Genomic DNA, 23,508 nt, shown 5'->3' with positions numbered 1-23,508 from the left:
GGGGGGGGGGGGGGGCGCTGCCCCCTCTGGAAAAATGTTGGGAGGGCGACTGGCCCACTTGCCCCCCTGGTCCGGGGTCCCTGACCCCATCACAAGTCAAGGAGTATGCGCATGGCAGCCTTGTGCACCCTGCCATCCCTAAAATTCCGGCAAGCCATTTAAGAGTCGGTTAGAATTGCTAGCGACCGTTTTTTTCCGAAAGCCTTCGCCACCGCTAGAGCAAAGAGCCACAGCTACTTCTACCTCTTCTGTTATAGAGCAGTCTCTGATCGATGCGCTGACAACGTCCTTGTGTTTCGAGTTGACCACCCTCACTGCCTTCTTTCTCTCGTTTTCGTGTGTAGCTGCGTCCACGATATCACTCCTCTCTTGTTCTCCAGGTTTATTTACAGCGCTTTCATCCTAGCTTCACGTCTGACAGCGTGGAACCGAGTGTCCATGTTTCTTGGCATTAGGGCTACCCTACGACACTGCGTTACTCGTCCGGAATGTTGCCCATTCCGTCGACTTCCCGCAGCTGCCCCTCGTCACGTAACCTTCTTAGGAGGGCCCTTCCAGTCGTTTGTGCGAGTCGCATTTGCTGCATGTGTAGCAGGGCTTCTCTATGTTCTTCGAAAGTGTTGTGCAGCCCCACAGCTAGGAGCTTCTCCGTTGATGCTGTCAGAATTTCGCCAGACCGATGGCGACTCGCACGTATCGCATAGACAGCTTACTGCAAACATCCATATGTAACGAACAAACAGCGCATGACGGTCATTTTCATTATAAGCGGACTCGACAGTTGTTATATTAGTTGTGATTAAACAGCAGTCATAGCAGGTTATAATAGTAATTAACCCTTGGAATTTAGTTAACCACCTTTTTAGTTAATGCAGTTTACCTGACGCCCGCACTCAGCTGGTGTTACTATGCCATAAATTCGACGCCTTCCATCTCAAAAAGAGTATTTTAAAAAATTAGTACTAGGCTTTGCTGAAACAGGTGTATGGGCTGGCCTTTAACCAAATGTATAAAAAGTACATGCGTTGTCCAATTCTTTAGCAACAACACTTATTTCCATGCTTCACTAGCAGAACAATACCGCGCCTGCTAAGATGCGGCACTTTCGGAAACAAAATGAAGACATGCATATGAATTGCACTGAATTGTATTGCTGTCAGTGTATATGCAGTCAATTTGAGTTCTCAACTATGAAAAATATTGGTTCATTGCCGAGGGGCAGACTCGGAACTTCCCGCAAAAATTTCGGAGGGAGGGGTGTGCAGGCCCATTCTCACCGAGACCATTCCTCCCCCACCAGAGTTCATGCAATTATTTTACAGTAACAGCTGTATGTGCGATGTTCGGCAAAATCATATCTGTGCTCTTCCTCTCGCTCCCGACCATGCCTTTTAAAAGCTTGCCTAATGGCGTATTCCAATCGGCGATCCGGAGCAGCTCTTAAAGAGTCCCCGAAGGAGCAAGATCTGTCGCGGCCAAATCACATGTCAGGATGTGAATCCAAATCGCCCATTGAAACATGCTCTTCAGTTTCGCGAAGCAAAAAAACTTGCTCCGGATTGCCGATTAATGCTGTCACCAACCAGGAGGAGGGCAGACGCAGACATAGAGGGGGACCTCACAGCGGCAGAGTTTAATCTCAAAAACCTAGCCCAGCCCAAGCATTTCTCACGTGTCTATGTCCGCTTCGTTGTCCTCGCGGCTCAGCATGGAGGTGGCGCGGATCAGGCACGTGGCAATACGACCCTCGTTAAAATGGACGCCTAGAATTATAGAAAAATTCCTTGGGGACATATCTTTTTCAATATTTACGCCTCATTAATATGTAAACTCGCTGTCCGTGGATAACTGATAGGGTGGAAATGACCAGAGACCATTGCAGCCCATACATTTTTTTTTCCGTGCTAATATATGGACAGCGATGAAAAAATCTTGACTGCCCCACACACCACCATAAGGCAGTGTGAAAGTGGAAATGCCTGAATGATTTTTTCCCCATGCTTTACAGTGCCAAAGGGTCCAGCCGATGGGCTGGGACGTCCAAGCCGGCGTAGGTACGGGGAATGCCTCAGGCGCCGATGCTGAGAGGGGGGCGAGTGAGACTCTCCAGCCTGGAAAGAGGGATCGCCTGAATGGACAGGGAAAGAAAAAGAAAAGTGGGGCAGTAGAGAGATGAAGGCCCGAGACGACACCGCTGGGCAGTCGGTCCTCCGGTGCCCCAAGCGCCCAAGACTGAGCGAACAACAAAGGTAAACTCCGCAGCCCCTCCGGACAGACTCCAGCGCCAACGCAGCTGCATGTAAGCTTGGGTAACCCAGCCTCTGCATCATGTACTCGATAATATGTAATTCTTAGATATATCTGTTTTGTTCACAGTCTAGAAGTCTCTCTTTGCCTCTCCGTCCCGTGTGGACCTGCCCAATATGTGGGGTCATATCAGCACTCCATCTTGTTTAAAGGGACAGTCTACAGACTTGGGACAAAACTTTTTTCTGCAGCAATTGAAAGCTCCTTGCCCAAATAAATAGATCTTCTGGCTATGACGCTGAGAAGCGCAAAACAACTTAAAACCTAAATTTTTCATATGGTAGCGTTGTTTTCACATGGTAGATGGCGTTCGCAAACCACAAGATTGGGGACACAAAACAGTCAGTACAGAGACTCTATGCAAATCCATGGTCACGACTACTACTGTGTTGCCTAGGCAGTGTGCGATGGCAATAATGAGCGTCCCGTTAACCGATATGAATGTTTTATTGAAACTCTAATTGAGAGCACTAAGGTGGTTTAAAAAATACTATAACAAAATAATACAGGTGATATCTACCACAGATGCTAGCAACTGCTTTTGTCGCAAGTAGCGCTGCAAGCATGGCGGCGGCATCGGTTGTGAGACCTCTTTTTCTAAAACATTTTAAAAGATGATCAAGCAAGGTTAAGCACTAAAAGCAGGTGTAATTTATTGAAAGTGCAAAAAATTCACAGATGATCAGTGAGATTCATGCAGCATGTGGCGCGTCATGTGCATGTGTTCCACACGCTGTGAATTCTTTGCAGAACCCATGCACCTGGTGGTGGGCATCACTGTCCTCTCCACTTGGCATGTCTACCCTCTCCACCCACTACTCACCAACAATGCTTTCGTCCTCTCCACTCTCCCCATTCCACTCAGCGACATCACACAACAATACATAAAACGGACAGATTCTGAAATGCCAGTAGTAGTGCTAACATATTAAAAGTATGCTGCCTTTTGTATGAAGTTTATATGAACAAAAATAATTGTCTGCATGACGCTGGGGCATAGTCATGAAATGCAGTATATATTCACTCCAGGCATCTTCTATGTATGTCAAAATGAGAGAACACAGCGCAGCACAACAATCCGTTCAGACCCGACTTTCTTTGACATTTTAAAAATTTCCCCCTAAGCTGAGAGTTCAGCCCTCGTTATTGCCACCATATGGCATGCCAATATTTTTACTCGTTTCCGACAGTAGACTGTCCCTTTAACACACATTTCTGCTGTTGCCATCTGCTGCAGAAAGTCAGTGCTAATTATAACTGCAGTGAATTCACCAACGGTAATAACTTGGGTTACATACATCATGCGGTTTCTTTCCCCTTCCTCTTCAATGGTTGCTGAAATGCCTCTGCATAAAACAGGTAGGCAGTCACTCAGGCCTATAATTCTAGAACAAAAGCATGAAATGGAAAATTAAAAGAGGGCAATGAACTTCAAGCAGGCCAACTGCTGTGTACTGAGGAACTGTCTGTGTAGATTTATTGTGGACATCTATGTACAAAGAAAATGATCTGCCAAGGTTTGCTGCCTACATGGACTCTTCAGGAGTGTCTTCATTGCTTGTTTGCCGGGCAACACCTGAGGGAAAAGACCACAGTCAAGTTGACTATTATTTACAAGCTTACTTAACTTGCTGCCACTTGCGCTACTAAAGACAATGAAAACCATTATTGGTAGCTACACCAAAAGTTTCTGCACATGGTGCATGTGTATCATGCACCATGTGCAAGAATCTATTTCAATAGAAGTGAAAAGGTGGTGACAACCTTTAGACTATGATCACCACTTCCCTAATGGTGCACATTTGCAATTATGAACTGCTGTATATGGGGACGGTACCGTATTTACTTGCGTACAACCCCAGCAGCAAAATAAAAAAAAAAACGCTTTTAAAAAATGAGGGTGTGGGTTATCTGCGAATTTTTTGGGGTGTGTGTGGGGGGGGGGGTTGGCTTCAAGGCAATGCGCGGTGGCCTCCCCCGTGTAGTCCGCCATCCCCATCGTCATCGACGCCAATGAAAGGCATAGCCAAATCCACATTCATAGTCTGTTTATTCTTCCCCACGCCACTGGCCATGTTTTCTTCAGCCAGCATTGTTGAGCCTAGTGTCAGGCGCTGTTTATGTACTACACCCCAGTTTGCACTGTTTGACTGCTTTGTTTAGGCGTCATGAGTTACGCCCTCACACCGCTGAGATGCGTGCGAAGGCCCGATATTCCATTGCTGTGCCAGTGGATCTTGGATGCGTGGAAAGCGATACCGGCCAACTTGGTGCATAAAAGCTTTAAAAAATGTGCCATCAGTAAGAGAGTGGCGATGAAGCCTCGGATGGCAGCAGTGAGAGCGGCAACGATTGAGAATTGGATAACCAGTGACGTGGTGGTGGTCGTTTGAATATATGTTCTGAAACAGAAATGAGCACTGAGTGTGCAGTTGTATCTTTCAAGCGCTCATTTTTTTTTTTTTTCCCAGGTAAACATGCGGGTTATACGTGAGGTTTTTTTTTTTCTCATAGAGTTAGGAGTGCACATTATATGTGAGTAAATACAGTACACTGCATTCAGGGAACCATTTACCTAACTATACAATTCCGCACTAAGTCAAACATAGTAAGCATTTTCCTCAAACATTACTACAGGAACAAAAATTGTGAGAAAATCCCTGTAGGGATTAAACATTCATTCAACTTGAGCCAACAGGCTTTGCACACTTAAAGGGTGCTGCATAAGGAAGTCTCTGAAGGAAATTACATATGATGATTTTAGCAAGGCAAAGCGAAATGCACGTGTCAGGCAATAGAGAAAAATAAGGCAAGTGTTTGTTCAGCTGCTGACAGCACCAACATACTGCAGGGCAAAAACAAATGGACTGCACCATATCTCTCTCATCAGAATTCATAGTGCCAGGTGTTAACCATTTGCTTCTTCACACCAAGACTCTCCCTCAATGATCAGCTTAGTGACATGTAGAAGAATGTTCTGACTGGCTTGATACACTTGTAGCATAACATCATCAGGCTCCTAACTGACCTCTTACATCTCTCCCTTCTATCTGCAGCCCCAACCATGAAAAGTGGGCCTGGAGCAAGTATTGTTTCTATAACACGTTTTCACAACTTCACTGTGAACTTACTATGAAAGACATTAAACAACAGGGAGACTCGGTTTAGCAAACAAATCTGGCATAGTTTATTCTGAGGCTCCTCCATAAGAATGGGTGTTCCAGAAGTTTTCCAGGACCATACTCCTTTCTCACTAAAGCCCACCAAATAGAAACCACTGCTTTTTGTTGCGTTTTAAACCCACAGTAGCTATTACATAATTCAATGCACTCAGTGCAGCACTGAGGTAGTTATCTCTAATAGAGAATCACCTAAGAGGACTACTTTTTCAAAACAATGCTCTTTTTGCAGCCTTCTATTGTGAAAACTGTCACAAAATCAGTTAAAAATAAAACAAATAATAGAAACAAGGAGATGGGGCAGGGGTTTGCCAAAATGCTTTACATAGGAATAACTAAGGGCTCTGATAATAAGGTTTTCCCAGAAGGTACAAAACATCAGCATGACAACTTTTAGTGGTTTACTTGAGACTAACCACCACACTATGGCTGTTAAGCTATGAATGCCTGAAATTAAGAGAGTTGTCCATCACTGTTTTCTACAAGAATTAGAACTGACTGAATTCAGACCAATCCTACTGAAATGCTTCTGTTGGGTGCTGAAAGTGTGGGATGCCATATCCGTATATATTTATATATATATATGAACACAGCACATATTATAAATTGCACAGGATACTTGGATGCTGATGCAATGAAACTGCACATTGTACCTCCATGCATTACCACTTCCACTGCTCCCTCTGTAGCTACTTAGTTCACACAGTTAAAGAAGCACTAGTTTTTCCCTCTCAAAAGCCCTTGATCGAGATAATCTCCGCCTGCAACACATACTACCACAACATTCTGTCTTGTAAAGATGAGTGGGGAAAATAGAAAAAAAAGAAGAAGGAAACAGTAGAAGCAGATAGAGGTGTTGGCCCTAATGGCGTCTCATCATTTAAAATTTTATCCTTGCAGTCTTGTGAAGAACATCGACTAGTCTCCTACTGTACACAGACCAGTGCAACCGCCTGCTGCACCCAGCACAAGCACCAACAGGTGGCAGGGTGCATTTGCCACGTTATGTTTTCAAAGTGAAGCTTGCATGTATGTCACAAAAATACAAGTACCTGGCACACCTGGTGGGGCCTGCTGACTAGGAGGGTTTGCAGTGCGTGTGTGCAAGACTACCTGCGGTCCACCTCCGTAGCTGCCCTGCAGGAACTGCCACATGGCCTCCGAGAGGGAGCCATAGTCGCTACCTGGGTGGATAAAGATTGTTGGGTAAAACAGAAGAACAAGAAAAGTATATATATATATATATATATATATATATATATATATATATATATAGACAGGCTATTGCTCCTTAAAAACACACGGTAAACATGATTTCATACATTCTCCACTGCTGCCAGAAAGTGCCGGTCAGGGCTTCCTAATTATATTTACTGCATTTTATGTGCACTTTTTGGATGAATTTTTAGATGCACTTTTTTGCATGAAATGCACCTTCAATGATGTCATTTATATTGCCTGCATTCTCAATGCCACTGTTGACGTCACCTCTGGTGCTCATTTAACAGCCATGATTAAAAGTTCTGGGTGGTATTTGCTGTTATAAGGACTCTCTGTTTGATCTGACATGGCCACGTTTCCTTAGCTAACTGCACGGATTACAGGTCGAGCCAACATGATGACGATGACAAGGAATCTATATTATTAAATGCAAGCAGTTCATGCAAGTGCCGATGACGCTGCTAGAGATTTTCACTATTTCTGCAGGCAAAGAAACTTTACTACCCGTTAGAAATTCTCTAGGGGTGTGCAAATATTCTAAATTTCCAATACGAATCGAATATGTTTCATATTCGTACTAAAAAAATGATATTCGTTAATTTCCGAATATTAGAAAATTCCCGAATACTCGGCAGCGATCGTATACGACGCCGACTTTCGTAAATTTGAATGTGGCAAAAGCGCAATATCTGGGCAAATTATCTGAATATAGAGTTTAAAGTTTGAGGAAAACAATATAAAGGCCCTGTTCTCTTTCTTCTCCATCATTTATCGCGTGGACCGACCGCATTCCGATGCCGCTAGGCCTGACCTTGTGCGCAATTCCGCAAGTGGGCTTTCTTACATACCACACGTGCTGCGAACAAGATGGTGGACGACCCGCTTCTAACAATTGCAACGCGAAAGCGCGTTTATTTTTTATCCTTTCGTAATATGTTATCTAATTAATGCCCACACCCATGGCATTTATTCTGTCACCTTACCTCTCTAAGCGTGACCACCGCCATCTTGTTTGGTCAACTACGCTATGCGGGAAAGCCTACCTGCGAAATTTCATGTGAGGATCCCGAAAGGGCGAGTCGAGGTTTCACAACAGGGCAAGAGATCCTGTAAAAATCCCGCCTATTGCATGGTGTACTGTAATCCACGCACCTTTTAAGTGGGGGGAACGGGTGCGATAACCGGACGTCAGTAAGTTGAGCATGAGTTGAGAGGGGAGACGTATGGTGGAATGCCTATCACTCATTTGCTTTACTTAACCTTGGAAAATATAATTTCTTAGTCCCTGTAAGTGGGCACAATTCATAAAGCATTTCAAACCAGTCTGCGCAAGTTGGTTCACTATATAAAGCCAGAGCTTAGGATACTAAAGTTCATCGTCTATGAAGTTTTGCATAAGAAGCTACAGCAGTCTGCCCGCAGAGTCTAGCTGTTCAAGAGCTGCACCAGAATTACACTCTGCAAGATGCCTTTCTGCAAAGCAGATGCTGAGGAAGTGCCCAACTGGCGATGCATTTCCAAAGAAGGAGGCCTTTTCTGACTAGTGAATCTTATTAGCAAGGCATGGTAAGCAAACAACTGTAGTGCATGAGATCCAACAACCCTAATGCATTCAGAGCTTGGATGGCAAAGCCCAAAGTTAATGTATGACTGAATGTTAATAGACTGACAGGGTGACATGTGACAAGCTCCTCCATTTCTGTCTAAAGGCCTATTTCTTCTGATCCTGACATGATGCAGAATTATGATATAGCTCAGATTCCACACCGATGTTATATTCAGCACGATGTGGCTTCCAATCTTTATGCTGGAGCTGCAAGAGGTCATCACTATGAATGCTTTACAGCATATGAACCTCGTGTGTTTTAGATCTTTCCACCTGGGACTACTAGAAGAATACTACATTTTTAGGTTATATGACACATGCCCCTGCAAATGGCAGTTTTGCAAAAAAAAAAAAAAATCACACCTAAGTTGCACCTGTGTATAAGAAGCACCTGTTCATTCAGTAAGTGCTATTAAAACGCGCTCATGGTCCTTTCGTTAGAGATGACGATGAAGTATTTTTATGGCGAAAGAGCATCTGTGGCCAAAGAGCACCATGGCACAAGGTATTTTCTTCTACTAAAGGTGGGGTCAAAGACCCATTTCCCAATCATCTCACCCTAATAAGCCGAACACCAGACCAGGGGAAAGCTTGCACCCATTGTACCACACCGATGGGTACCCGGCGGCACTGGGGATCACTCCCCTACCTCCCGCATGCGAGGCGGATGCTCAGACCACCAGGTCACAGCTGCGGTGCCCTTTCGTTGCAGAGTGTGAAGAAAATACATGTTTGCAGCAGCTGCTGTGCGCAGATCATTCTCGAGCTCTGACCAGAGTGCCGTCTTTCCATGGTCTGCCTTTTTTATGCGCTTCATTGACATGACCGCTCTTCGACCTCTGTGCCAGTCCCGGATAATCTTTTGCTCAAGTTGACCGGTCTCCCTGCTGCCTGTTGTCCATTCTCCAATGCATATTCAATGGCATGCAACTTGAGTTTTGCATCATAGCTCCTTCACTTTGCAGGCGCAATCAATTAGAGCAAGAACAATGCATGACGCATGCACAGCCAAACGGATGTGACGCCGAAATTGAGACTTTCAAGAATATGGCTGGATCGACTAGGCTGGATGTGGCAGTGGCACGTGCTTTGCACTGCGATCATTCCGGCTGTGGACAGTGGCGAGGTTATACAATTCTACGCATAAGATATAGTATTTAAAAAAAAATTTTCCCCTTATACATAATGATTTCCTTTAAAAACATGGAATGCGAATATTCAAAACTTCGAATATTTGGAGAACAGTATTTACTAATTGATTCATATCGCACTTTCCCTATTTGAACCTCCTAAACATTCAGAACTTATGAATTTCTTGTTAAACATGCAGCGAAACATCACAACATTTCCAAAAGGCAATATCTTGCATTTGTCATGAGAGTTACTTTGCTCTTCTCTCATAATATCGACTGCTAGCACACGGCAAAAGACCGTGCGTCGTAATGCTAGGTCCTGCATAAAATCAATGCGCTCTGGCCATCGAGAGCCGCCGTGGCATGGCGCTGTGTTCTTGCGGGTTGAAAAATGAAGCGCAGCCCCATGCGGCACTTCATAGCGTCATGCCCCGATGCAGCCCACAGCTGGCTGTAAACCTGACAAGCAGTAATCCTCTAGTTTTAGATCACTATGATTAGAGATGTGGTGTGCATGGAAGCGGCCCAGCTTGTGGATGAAGTGGAAGGGATGAAGTTACGGCCCACATGCGCTGCTGTGGTTTTTTCACAGCAACCGTTTTGATTGTTTCCAATTGTTCTAAGAATCAAGAAACTGCGTAAATTAGTCTAAAGCGGACAAGAAGGCTTGAAGCCAGCCCGGACAACCGCAACACATACATCGCGGCCCACACGCTGAAAGGTGTACTGGTGTTGTTTAGTTTTCAAGCCATCGGTTCGTGACAGTGTTTGAGCTTATCACGGGGCTTGCAGTCTGGAGAAACCTATACACTAGAGATAAGCGGGCTATGTCTTGTCATGAATGCTGCATCTGGTGCGGGTGGCATTTCACAACCGGCGCTTTGTCTTTAGGCGTCGCGAGGGTGCATGGAAGGGATGGCCCTGCTTGTGTTGTAGCTCAGGTTACTGCTCTTGTGTCTGTTTCATCAGCGGTCCTGCTGCATTTTGCCAGCTGTGCCTTGTACATTGCCCCTCTGATAATTGACCGTTGATGTCACTCCTCCAGTAAGAAGGTATGTGGTCACGTTAAGATGCTTCGTGACAGCATCCAGTACGCTCATTTGTCATGTGAGCACAAAGTCAAACTATCACACTACTTTTTCTTTTTTCACTGAACAAAGTTTATTCAAACAATTGTAAAAAAGGCATTAGTCAATGAAATTGCTACTAATACTACATGAACCCCTCCCCTATTTAATGCCTGGTAGGCCTTACAGGCATCATAAGCTATGCTGATGATGGGTTAAAACAAAATTTGTTTGCAATGTCAATGTTTCTCTTCATAGCTGTGTTTTGTGAGCTATCTGTAATGACATTTGAAATTAGGTGAAAACATTTGAAACTACTCAATTTCATTTGCAACCAATTTTGATTATTCAAATTCACTTCAATATTAAAAATATAATATTCGCTCCTCTATTTCAAAAATATCTACTGGGTACGAAAAAAGGTGGTGCATCATTTTTCACCGTTGTGTGACAACCATAAGTCACACCGTTGTGTAAAATCCACCGGCAAAAAATTCAGAAAAAAAATGACATACACCAGAACATATGGTACTGTTCATAAGACATCAGTGTCCAATGTACAGGGCCTGGATTTTTGCTGCTTGCATAACTGATGCTGGACAAGCTGCAATATAATTTGCAAAAATTTTAATAGTGCCTGAACACCTACCATGTGAAAATAAATGAGCACAAGGACACTTTGTGATATCCATAAATATTAAATGAGGGGGATACATTTGCTTCTGATTAAGTATGCCCAGGTCACCCGCTATGGCATACAAACATAACTGAATTTCACTTCAGTGTCCTTGCAAGAACATCTGATTTTGGCCCATACTCGATGATGACACATTTAAAATACCAGCCTCGTTCCAATAAAAGCAAAGAAAGAAGAAAACTCACCAGGACGCAAGCTCTGTTGGAGGGAACCTGAGCCTCTAGGAGCTGCACAGATGCACCAGTTGTCTATGGGACCAGGTGCCTCTGAAGAAAAGAAAGTGCCCTCACATGTAAGACACAATGAGACTTCTACTGAAATTAAACAATGAATTACTGCATCACCCCGAGACGCAGAAGAATCTAAAGAATCTAGCTAAACAGAATCAAAGTGAGAGGCTAAAAAAAATTTCACCCTAATCAGCATTTTTCACCAAAGGTGTTGGAGCTATATTTGAGTATGTACAGTGAATCACAAAACCATTCATGAAACATTACACTTGTCACTTATAAAGATCAAAATGAAAAGTGAAAGACAAAACAAAACAACGTACTTCATAAACGGAGGCAACCACATGATTGTATCGTGGTATTAAAGAAAAAATGGCAATGAATAAAGTAAGCATAACATGGGCTCTGCCCATAGTTAAATATATGCAGTTCAAACCTAACATAATGTCTGCTACAATAAAGCAATCAGTTTCAAATATTAAATTTTATTCGTTAAAATAAAATTCATGCTGCAATGAAAAAATTTTCATTTTGGTGTTACGTGATGACGTTGACGCATGACGAAGGGAATGTGGGGTGTGGTTGAAGATAGCTTTCAGCCTGGCTTGGCCATTTTCAAAGCGACACCACTGCATGTGGCGAAGCTGGCGATCGGTACACCAGTTGTCACGTGATGAAGACAACCCAGCTGACTGAAGGCTTGCTTTCGCATGGCCTGTTTCGCTGTTGAAGGCGATGCAGAAATCAAATATATCTAAATTTTTAATGAGATGGGGCCTCTTATAATAAACAGCGGCTGGTTCCAAAGCACTGTCAGGAGCAGCGCCGATGCAATAACGAGCTAGGCCTAGCGGCACCCAGCAAGCAGCACGCTGCCAGTGTGCCAGCAACTGTATATACCGGGGGTGGCCAGAAAGGCATATGCAAAGAGCCATAAAAAAATATTCTGTTCAGTGAAGAGCTGCAATATAAAGGGGGCATGGCAATTTTTTTTTTCCTTGCAACAAAGCTGGAGGCAACAGTGAATCACACTAATGCAGCGATTGCTCACTGTGCCTCTGCATTCGGTGCCCCATTGGTGAAGCAAGCACCTCTTCTAAAACATAAGGGAAACTGTCATTAGAGGGAGAAATGGGAGGGGAGTATTGATTCCTGAGAGTTGTTAGACGCACTTGGACCCGTGAGGAGCCACAGTTTAACCGCCCCTGGCATATATACTATAAGTAAACATTTTATCAGAGCACAGCTCTGAGGCATGCCTTGGTGTAACCGAACTCGGAGCACCATGGAGGATGAAAGACTGCGACAGCGAAGAGTGCAAGGAGGAAAGCAGTTGAGGAGGGTATGGCAGTAGCATGAAGGTAGGTCACACGGTGGCGGCCCGTGGCAAAAATGAAGGAAAAGATTGTTCAGGTGCCTGAAGGTGCGGGCTCCCGTTTGCGCGCCTCAACTCACAGTCCTGGTCCTCCTCTCCCAGAGACCTTGGCGAAGCGGTGTGTGGATAGATGGTTTAACATGCTTCGAGTCTCCTCAAGAAGTCAGGGGGAGGGAGACGCAGCACCTAGTCCTTTCCTCAGCGCCTATGCCTGCTTCCAGCTAAAACCTAGAGCCACTTCCATTCCGCACTGCACTCTCTGTACGCAGTCGCCTATAGTGCAAGTACCGCAGCAGCTGTGCTCAAAGATCGCATTACCGAGCAGCATAATCGGCGGAAAATTTTTTTTTTTCTCGTGATCTTCTGATGTGAGGCCTCTGCGTGCTCCAGAAAAATCTTTTCCTTCATATTTGCCACGGGCTGCCACCGTGTGACCTACCTTCATGCTACTGCCGTACCCTCCTCAACTGCTTTCCTCCTCGCGCTCTTCGCTGTCGCAGTCTTTCATCCTCCACTGCGCTCTGAGCTTGGTTACACCAAGGCATGCCACTCAACCTGGGAATGGGTGCCTCAAGCGTGGCCTGCATGGAGCGTTTTTTGCCCCCCGAAATCGCGTCGCGCGCCCAACGCCCGTGCCGGCGTCGATGAATTCACTCCCGTATGGTCAGCAGCCAAGGCGTTTTTTTGCCGCCCAGTTGTGCAATGCGCGCCCCCCCATCCACACTGAAATCAGACAGATGCGCAGGAAGTGAAGTGAAGCTGTTGGCTCTCGCGCGCGAAATGCTCGCGAGTGCGCATCCTCCATGCGAGCGAGTCTCCCTCGGCTGGGTAATGTAGCCAGGTGCACCAGCACGGCTCCGTCCAGAATCACGTGACACCCGCTCCGGCTCTCATTGGCCCTCTGTCGCTGCCCTCTCCCGGCATCGGCGATTTTTTCTGTTCCGCCAGAATCCGACGATTTGGCAAAAACGTCCTCTCTGGAGGCAAAAAAATGTTCCCCTCCCGTCGACGGCGACGAATAGACTGGAAAAACGCTCCATGCGGGCCACGTTTCAGAGCTGTGCTCTAATAAAATGATTACTTATAGTATATATACCAGGGGTGGCTAAAGTGCAGCTCCTCGCAGGTCCAAGAGGCAGAAGTGTTTCGGTTGGAAGGTGGAGAACTGAACTACTCAATGGAGCATGCATCTGCACTGAAGTTTCGTTGAGTTTCTGTTACTTTTGAAAGAATGGCCTGAGTAAGCCAAAAACCCTTAGTGACGTTCCAGGAACTCAGCACCTGTATGTGCATAGGCATATGCACAAACTGCGAGTTTGTGTGCAAACCTGTGTGGGCATGCAGAACACTTGCCTGAAACGTATTCTTTTTCTTCATAAGCATATAGCATATGGCCACCACCAGACTTCTACGTACATACTTCTTCACAGTCAGCAAAGTGATAGGCGCTGTTCGGGCTTGTGAAGTGTTGGGGGATTTAGTGTACAGTAAAACCTCGCCGATGCATAATAAAAAAAAAGAAGAAAATGCAGTATGCGGAAAAAATGGCTATGAAATTTCACTTTCAAACCAGGAGGAGCGGAGGCTTGGCTCCGATATTACGCCGCAGCTGCACGCATTGTGCTGACGGCACTTGCGCGCTTCACAAAGATCGAATCACATGACTCACAGCGCCTCGCCACAGCTGCGTATTTGAAGCCGATGGCATTCTCGCAACTGCTGAAAATCGCGTGACACGTCGTTCGCTATATAAACTATATAAAAGCGTGTGGCATGTGCTTAGCTTTCACTCGTCTTACTAGGTTCAGTTAGTTTGAACCACAGCTAATCTTTTGTTGTCTCAAGCACAGAAAGAACTTCGCAACACATCCAGTTCGTCGACGGCAATGATGATTGGTTGGTTTTTTGGGGGAAAGGAAATGGCACAGTATCTGTCTCATACATCGTTGGACACCTGAACCGCGCCGTAAGGGAAGGGATAAAGGAGGGAGTGAAAGAAGAAAGGAAGAAGAGGTGCCGTAGTGGAGGGCTCCGGAATAATTTCGACCACCTGGGGATCTTTAACGTGCACTGACATCGCACAGCACACGGGCGCCTTAGTGTTTTTCCTCCATAAAAACGCAGCCGCCGCGGTCGGGTTCGAACCCGGGAACTCTGGATCAGTAGTCGAGCGCCCTAACCACTGAGCCACAGCGGCGGGGCGCAATGATAGCCAAAATCTGTTTTGGGGCATTTTTTTTTTATGCTTTGCTGCCTTGCACTTGAGCACAGCGGAGAAAGCTGCCACAGTGGCTGGCTGTAGCAGTGTTTTTGCTTTTCATGCAGTGTTCCCCACCCGGCCCGCTCGTATGCAAGCGTATCGTTGTAGTCCTGATACTTTGATCTTAGGCACTTTAAAAAAAGCTGCTACGTTTATCCTCTTCATGTCGCGCCCCTGTGTGTGTGTGTGTGTGTGTGTGTGTGTGTGTGTGTGTGTGTGTGTGTGTGTGTGTGTGTGTGTGTGTGTGTGTGTGTGTACTTTGCCCCTTTCCACCTAAGCACTGTAGAAAAGCCACCAAGAGCCGCCGCGGTGGCTGAGTGGTTATGACGCTCTCGGCTGCTGACCCGAAAGACGCGGGTTTGATCCCGGCCGCGGCAGTCGAATTTCGATGGAGGCGAAATTCTAGAGGCCCGTGTACTGTGCGATGTCAGTGCACGTTAAAGAACCCCAGGTGGTCCAAATTCCCGGAGCCCTTCACTATGGCGTCTCTCATAGCCGGAGTCGCTTTGGGACGTTAAATCCCCATAAACCATAAACCATAAAAGCCACCAAGATGGGTGTGTCGCTTCATTCCAGCTTTTCATGCTGCGTGCCACTTCGGCCCACTAGTATGTTTGCATTTAAGCAGTTCGTCTCGAAACATACTGTGCTAATGACCAGATTTTGTCAAAATTTTAAATGTAGTAGCCAGGAAATCATGTTCAGGTGAACGTATTAAACGGTAAAAAAATGATTTAACTCTACAGGACATTTTCAATGCCTGCGATTTTGAGCGCATGCACCGGGAACATATCCACGAGGTTTTACTGCATGTTAAAGGGCTAGCTGTGTGCTTTGGTTACCTTGCACGGAATCAAACTAGAAGAACCAGGTAGGCTGTAAAGTCCCTCCTCAATTTAATGAATGTGTGGTCCATGCACATTTATTATCTTTAGTTCCCTTTTACCTGCTGCACTAATAAGTCACTGCTGCCCGTTTCTGATTGCCTTTCTTTAGAATGGCAGATTGGGCGAGTTGGTAATGATTCATGATACTTCAAAAATGCAAACAAACAGGACAGAGTAGAAGAGGGAACACACAGACCGGCCTTCTTTCTCAATGGGATAAGATATCGCATGCTAACACAAACATCTCTTTTGGTATACCTCATCACAATGGGGCAGATAGCATGCTTGCGCCGAGCAGCAACTTGGTCTATAGTTCTGTTTAACCACAATTTTAGCCACTTATGTACAAAGTAGGTACGTTGGTCTCCTCGAGCAGAGAAGTTTAGATGCTGTCTGCATCAACCCTGGTTACATGGAAAGTAGAGTGCAATGAATTACAGCTGAACCTTGTTATAACGAAGTAGAAAGGGCCCGGTGGTTACTTCGTTATAGCCGTAGCTTCATTATAGCCCATGTTGACTGAGCTTCCTAGAGGATTGTCATTCCTTTATTGTATCCATTATTTCATTATAAACATTTTCATAGTATCGAGATTTGACTGTATCTACTTGACCATGCCAGAAAATAGAAGCATTGCTGCTACTCTACGCAAGGTCATTTAGGAAACCTGTTTTCACTGCATGCCATTTTCAACAATAGCCCAGCAAAAAATGCACAGATTTCTGCGTGAGGAGGTGAATGTGCTACGTGCTGCCTTTGGAAGGGTGATGGTGGTAAATGTCTACCGTATTTACTCGCACAATGCTCGCACCCCCGCATTGGCTATCAAAAATTGGGAAATTTTTTTTTCCCCGCATAATCATCGCACCCCCAAAATTACTGCCGCGAGCCGTCTGCTTGTCGTAGCGATCGCCATCTATTGACTGCGGCCACAACTAACTGCCATGGTTGGCCGCGCGTGCTACTAGGTGGCGGTACTGTGCTATCATCCGCTGCCACCGCCGCTACCGCTCATCCACTCACCACCGCTACGCCATTTTGCGAAGGTGTCTCCAGCTCTCCGGTGTCTCGTAGGCCTCGTTTGCCTTGTTTGCGTGTTGCACCGTGCTCTTTGTGTCGCTTCACCTTGGGATGCTACGCAAGCTACACAGCTGCTTTTAAGCTAAAAGCTATTGAGTATGCGTTGGAACATGGCAACTGCGCCGCCAGCAGACACTTCGGCGTCAACGAGTTTTGCGTCCGGTATTGGAGACGGCAGCACAACGAACTCAAGACGACTGGTAAGACGCGCCGGGCCTTCCGTGGACCGAAGACTGGGAAATTTCCTGTCGTCGAATCCTCTTTACTGGAATATACCAATGCTCGACGAGCGGATGAGTATGCTGTGTCGATTGATTTGATACGGAACCAGGCGCTCGTAATCGCAAGAAAGGAGGGTATCCCGGTGCAAGACTTCCGCGCTAGTAACGGGTGGGCCACATGATTTATGCGGTGCAATGGACTCTCGCTCAGGAGGCGAACGGCGGCTTGCCAGCGCCTGCCCGCAGCCTATGAAGAGAAAATAGTGGACTTCCATCGATTCGTTATCAGGATCCAGCAGGAGAAAAACTTCTTGCTCTCCCAGATAGGGAACGCGGACCAAACTCCGCTGTATTTCGATATGCCCAGCAGCAGGACAGTCGAACAGACAGGCGCTCGGACTGTGCACGTCAGGACTACAGGTGCCGAAAAACAGAGGTGCACGGTCATGCTAGGCGTGACGGCAAACGGGCGGAAGCTCCCACCGTACGTCATTTTCAAGCGGAAGACCCTCCCGAAAGGAAAGCTCCCCCCCCTGGTATACATGTGCGCGTCCAAAAAAAGGGGTGGATGACCGCGGACCTTATGGTGGACTGGGTGAAGACTGTGTGGGGGCGGCGACCGGGAGCGCTTCTTTTTCTGTTGCTCCATGTGCTTGATAGCTTTCGGGGCCATCTTCAAGAGTCAGTTCGGGCGAAGTTTAAGGAACTGCGCACGGACCTGGCTGTTATACCCGGCGGCCTCACATCAATGCTACAGCCTCTTGACGTATCTTTGAACAAGCCATTTAAAGATAACGTCCGGAGGCTGTACGCAGAATGGATGGCCGAAGGTGAACATGCTCTGACGCCGGGCGGCAAGATCAAAAGACCGTTTGTGGAGTTGCTGTGCAGCTGGGTATCAGAGGCATGGGGGATGATTGATGTAAACATGGTGGCCAGAAGCTTCAAGAAAACAGGAATTTCGAACGCCTTGGATGCCACCGAGGACCACCTGGTGTGGGACGACGAAGAAGCATCGGAATATGAAGAAACCATCGATTCCAGCGTCGACACGGACTCTGATGAAGAGTAGAATTGCCTGCAGGACGTACGCAACGCGAGTAGTGACGGGGAGGTTGCGCACGGCAAATAAAGTGCTTTAGCAGCTTGAGCTTACGTTCACCCTGTACTTTCGTAACGAAGGTAAGTTACGCTTGAAAGTAATGTTTTCCTTATATTTACAATTGCGGACCTGACAATCCTGATCTTGCACCCATTCATCGTTGCATTTAACACTCCGAAACATTTGCTTGAAAATTTTCCCCGCATAATTATCGCACCCTCAAACTTCGCGTTGATTTTCAGGGAAAAAAAGTGCGAGGATTACGCGAGTAAATACAGTATTTAGTTCTCACCTGTGTCCTTGCGTCGCACAAAGGCTTCCCACTGCTTGAACCAAGCCATGCTTACTGCATAGACAACGCCTGGGCTGTCCTGGCTCTGCTGAAACTCTCTGTTCAGCTGCAAAAGAAAGCACCACAAAGTAAGCAAGAAATGCACACACTCACACCGACATCACACATATACAGGGTGTTCCCTTTTAGTCATCCAGATTCATCAGAACACGCAAATTATAAATTTAGAACATGCCAGGTAATTAGTATTAACAAATATGCTTCAGTGAGGTATTCACCTGGTGTCAGATAACCAAAACTGATGTGAATTACTTACTAGCCCAAACCATCGCCCTTCAAGAATAGTGTTCTATGGCTATGTAAACATGTTTACAGAGAAGTTTTACTACTGAATAAGATGAAACATCTGGTGTGTACATGCCCATACCCACACGCTTGTCCTGCCTGTCTCGTCTTGTGTTCGACTTTTACCTCTGCGCAATTTGTCTTCAAAATGCACAAACACACGCCCACAGAAGCAACAAGTGCCCGAATGCATGCTTCTCGCATTTTCATTCAATGTCCACAATGTGCCCTTCACTTTACCTTGCGCAGAAGACTATCAATAAGTGAGTGAGTAATAATTCCTTGAAAGAACTTCACTCATAATACATCAGCTGACATGCTTTGCACACCCGAGTTTCCCTTGCAGGGGCCTATTTAAATTTTCTGCCACACTGATGTAGGTCATTAATAAGTTTTCTCTTTCCTTCTCTCCTTATATTTTTCCATTCTGTTTGAACATACCACTTCTTATGTATCACCATGGCAAATGTACTTGACATTCTATTAGGCTCCATACCAAAAGAAAATTTGATCGAAACCTTAAAACAAACAACTGTTTCACTGTGAAGACCTCATGTTGCACATAAAATTAAACGCGTCTTATTTTGACACACCATTTGTTTCTTTTCTTTATTATAATGATGAAAATTAAGCAAGCAAAGGTGAAACTGCTGCGAAGTGAGAGACTATTGCTTTCAAGAGTGCCGCCAGGTCCACTACCACAAAAAGGGTAGCCTAGAGTAGAGAAAGCTAGGGATGGATAAGATGAGCTGTCCTCATTTTACTAGCAGAGTAAATGTACTCTGCAAGCAGAGCTGTTCTAGCAAATTGGCCCAGGAGCATATTCATACTGACTGCTTGAAGAATTATAATAAGATCAATAAAAGGAGTGAGCTAATTTGGCAGGCCTTTATTTTTATACAAGGAGAACCCGCAGAAGTATGTGGTATGTGGGGTCTAATGTCCCGAAGCTGCATGCCAGCTATGAGGGAAGCTGTAGTGGAGGGCCCCGGATTAATTTCTACCAAATGGTGCCTGAACGTCACATACCATATGGAAGTTTTTGCATTTCGCCAAAGAAATGCGGTCGCCACAGTTAGGATTGAATGGGGGCAATTCTGATGATTTAACCCATTCGCTTCCAAAGATGACGATTCGTCATCCTCGCTTTAAATATGCATCAAGACAGCACGCCACAGGCTTGGCTGCTTATTTTTGGATAGTAGTTTTCACGCCACATGGCACTAATAGCTCACCAATTTCGAAAATACAGTAAAATCTCGTTGCTACGAACATCTGATTAACGAATTTTTCAGATTTACTAATTTTTTTAAATCCCTGCCAAAATGCCTATATTTTCAATGTAAAAAACTTTCAGTACTACGAATTTCAGATTACCGAATATTTCAGAATAACGTATGCAATTTAATCTCGCAATCGTCGCAAGACGCTTCGTTATTACGAAGTTTCGTCGAAGTTTCCTACCAAATCCCTGAAGATGACGCCTATCATCATCATCCGAAGCAGCAGCTATGCGCTGGGGAACCCATTGCAACGGATACAGCCCCAGCGGCATCGGCATCAACGCGAGTGTTGCGTTGAATGAATATAGGCTAGGCGGCGCAAGCTGCCGCCCGATACAAAAGGTAAGGCCATTATCATCCATCCATCATCCAGCATGTGGTCGCATACTGCGCCGTAGTCGTAAGCCTATTGAACGCAGTGTCACCACGTTGACAGCGAACAGTAGGATCTGCAAAGTTATCGGCGCTGTGATTGTGTAGTGCATTAGCTTTGCTGACAATGAGTTCTCCTGGCCCCCGCGTTAAAAAGAAGCGACGCCAGTTTTCACTTAAAGAAAAAGTGGACATTCTGTCGCAGCTGAATGCTGGAAAAAAGCAAGTGGACTTGTGCAGGGAGCTTGACATCACGCCGTCAACAATGACAACCATGCTCAAAGATCGGGACAAGATCATAAAACTACATCGAGAGTCGCAGCTGGCTCCCTCAAGAAAACGTCTGCAGCTGGGCAACTACCGTGGACAGCGACTTTCGAATTATGTGGCCAGCGACAGCGCAGCGCCTACATCCGCGGAGCTCACCACCGAAGACATGAATCAAGTGCGTGAGCAAGAAGAATGTAGTAGCGACGAAGACGATGCCGACACTGGATCAGCGCACGAAGAGGAAGAGATTGTTTCCGGCTCGGATGTCCTAGTCTTTCTAGAGAAGACCCGATCATTCCTCGGGCGTTGCAAAGATGTCCCCGATGACGTGCACAGGAAGGTCGAGGATGTGGAGGCGTTGGTCCTGCAGCGCTTGTCGTCTACTCGCCAGAAGATAACAGACTTCTTCAAGCAATAAATTGTAGTTAAACTGTGCCCAGCGTTATCGTTTATTATTTACTTACCAACACGTAAATCTGCTGCAAAGGTACGTAATTTTAGTTCTTGTGATGTATTACTGACATGAAAATAATGGTTTTTCAGTACTACGATATTTCAAAATAACGAATTCAATTCGGTGGTCCCGTGAAGTTCGTTGTAACGAGATTCTACTCTATATTGCAGCAAAAAAAATTCTTTTCTCGCCGCTTCTTTCGAACACGATCACTGTGTTGCAGGAAGACAAGTTTCAGGGGCTCTGAAATTCATGCAGTGCTTTTTGGCAGTGAGAGTGACTTGATCCACAATGTGAGGGTTAGGACTATGACTCTGAGCCTGGCACATGAGACGTAGCTTGAGCACCGACTTGAAAATCCGAAAGCTTCGAAGAAAATATTCACAAATGTGATATATTTTGCTTTTTACATCAGCTGTATATTCTACCAAAGAGTGACTGGAATAGAATATGCTACACTGAGAGAAAAGTTAATCTTGTCGAACAGATCGTTCCCGTGGCTGTGTTGGCCCGATACAAGAGCACAGGAAACAAGCTGCAGCTTCATCCCGAAAGCATCTAGAGGTTTGTCAATAGCACCGCTTTGGTCGCGAAATACCTCCGAATCACTGCACTGCAGAAAGCTATATGCAAACGTTTAACATACAAAGCCCAGGAAAAAACAGCGACAGCTGTCGGGAGTGGGACAAATGCCACTTTGCACTTCATACACCCGACAGCTTCAAGATTTTTCACACAGAAAAATTTTACTTGCTCTGGATTTGCAACTGACTTGAGAGCCAAAGAAAATAAAAATTTCTCGCATGAGACTTTTTCAACAAGAGTCACTGCAAATTCTTTTCAGCAACCCAGTTCGTGCTGTGCCCTAGCGGACAGACCGTGGAAGCAAATGGGTTAAAAGTGCGACCCATTGTGAAATGAACTGGGACAAATTTAGCCCAAAATTTGGAATACTGTATTTACTCAAGTAATTGTTGCACTTTTTTCCTTTAAATTAAGGCTTCAAAAACAAGGTATGCAAATTATGTGGAAATTTTGTGAACACGTCCTAAGAAACTCTACAAACAACATAACATGCAATATATACCAGGTGTCCAAGCTAAATGTAACCAAAGTTTTAAAAAACACAAAGTCCTAGCACCTAGCAGCGTGAAACCAACAGAGGGTTGTTTAGAGTCGCATTATCTGCAGTATAAGGAGTACCCAACACCACATAAATCCCTCAATAAGTTATAAGAGAACACCCTTAAGAGACTACAAACCAATACATACCAAACGCCAGCTAAGTTACACCAGTAGTACCCTACACTATATTCTTCGCAGTGCCCACACTGTGGAGAGGTAGCTAACCACTACCACATGGTGTGGGCATGCCAATTTAATCCCATAGTTGACCCCATCCCAAACCCCTCAGAGGAGCAGTGGGAGGGTATTCTGCTCAGCGATGATCCTGACCGTCAGCACTGGCTGATGGAGAGGGCCAGCGCAGCAGTAATAACCAGTGGTCTACCGGACTAGGCGGCCCACCCACGTGTTCTACGAATATTCAGCAAATAAAGATGTTTTCAATCAAACAATTTCGTTCTTCGAAGTTAATTAGTTAAGCTGAATTAGCTCACTTTTTAATTGTTGGCTTCAGGAACAAAGGTTCAATACAGAAGTTGTAGATCACTTTGAAAAACAGCTGACAGATGCAATGGCACCAAAGTACCATTTAAGTAAACTTTTTCTACCAGCCTGAAACCATAACTCGTACAATAAAAAAAAAAAAAGCTTCCACATGACAATGGTGCCACTTCAACGTCCCAGGACGGATCTTAGAGAACAAAATTCGTTTTTTTTCCCTAGTGTGCTCCCCTCCAATGATCCTATGCGTGCACATTGGGGTAGAGATGTGAGCCAGAAGCTGGTCACGTGATAGATTTCTTTTAATGCCAATAAATAAAGCTACATAATTCGTACCTTGATGGAAACAGCGCGGAAGCAGTTTTTTAGACTATCTGCAACTTTTCCATTGACACTTCGTTCCTCAAGTCAATATTAAAAGTTAGTTAATTAGGCTTAACTAATGAACTTTGAAGAACGAAAAAAATACTATAGACTAGGCCACGTGACTCGGAACAACCC

The 23,508-nt window shown here is 45.3% G+C and overlaps 1 protein-coding gene and 1 long non-coding RNA gene across 11 annotated transcripts in view; one reads left to right on the top strand and one right to left on the bottom strand.

Annotated features, from left to right (window-relative positions):
* LOC144114596 (uncharacterized) overlaps window positions 1-6,517 on the top strand; it is a 67,158-nt gene extending 60,641 nt beyond the window's left edge. For both annotated transcript variants that reach the window (XR_013311064.1, XR_013311065.1), the window contains exons 2-3: window positions 2,009-2,299; window positions 6,387-6,517. This is a non-coding gene — a long non-coding RNA (uncharacterized LOC144114596). The remainder of the gene's footprint in view (window positions 1-2,008; window positions 2,300-6,386) is intronic.
* LOC144114592 (ubiquitin carboxyl-terminal hydrolase 20-like) overlaps window positions 3,760-23,508 on the bottom strand; it is a 117,575-nt gene continuing 97,826 nt past the window's right edge. For 6 of the 9 annotated variants that reach the window (XR_013311063.1, XM_077648436.1, XM_077648435.1 and 3 more), the window contains 4 exons: window positions 18,658-18,763; window positions 11,396-11,476; window positions 6,539-6,670; window positions 3,760-3,883 (listed from right to left, as the gene is read on the bottom strand). Coding sequence is in view for 8 of the 9 variants with exons in the window: in XM_077648436.1 (XP_077504562.1) it covers window positions 3,834-3,883; window positions 6,539-6,670; window positions 11,396-11,476; window positions 18,658-18,763 (369 nt within the window). In the remaining variant the exon portion in view is untranslated. Of the gene's footprint in view, window positions 3,884-6,538; window positions 6,671-11,395; window positions 11,477-18,657; window positions 18,764-23,508 lie in introns of those variants that run through there. The other 3 variants (XM_077648437.1, XM_077648441.1, XM_077648440.1) reach the window with 2 other exon arrangements.

The sequence above is a fragment of the Amblyomma americanum genome, chromosome 1 (genome assembly GCF_052857255.1).
Source record: "Amblyomma americanum isolate KBUSLIRL-KWMA chromosome 1, ASM5285725v1, whole genome shotgun sequence".
Lineage (NCBI taxonomy): Eukaryota > Metazoa > Arthropoda > Arachnida > Ixodida > Ixodidae > Amblyomma > Amblyomma americanum.
The sequence above is the reverse complement of the archived record's forward strand: the minus strand, read 5'-3'. Positions and strand labels throughout refer to the sequence as shown.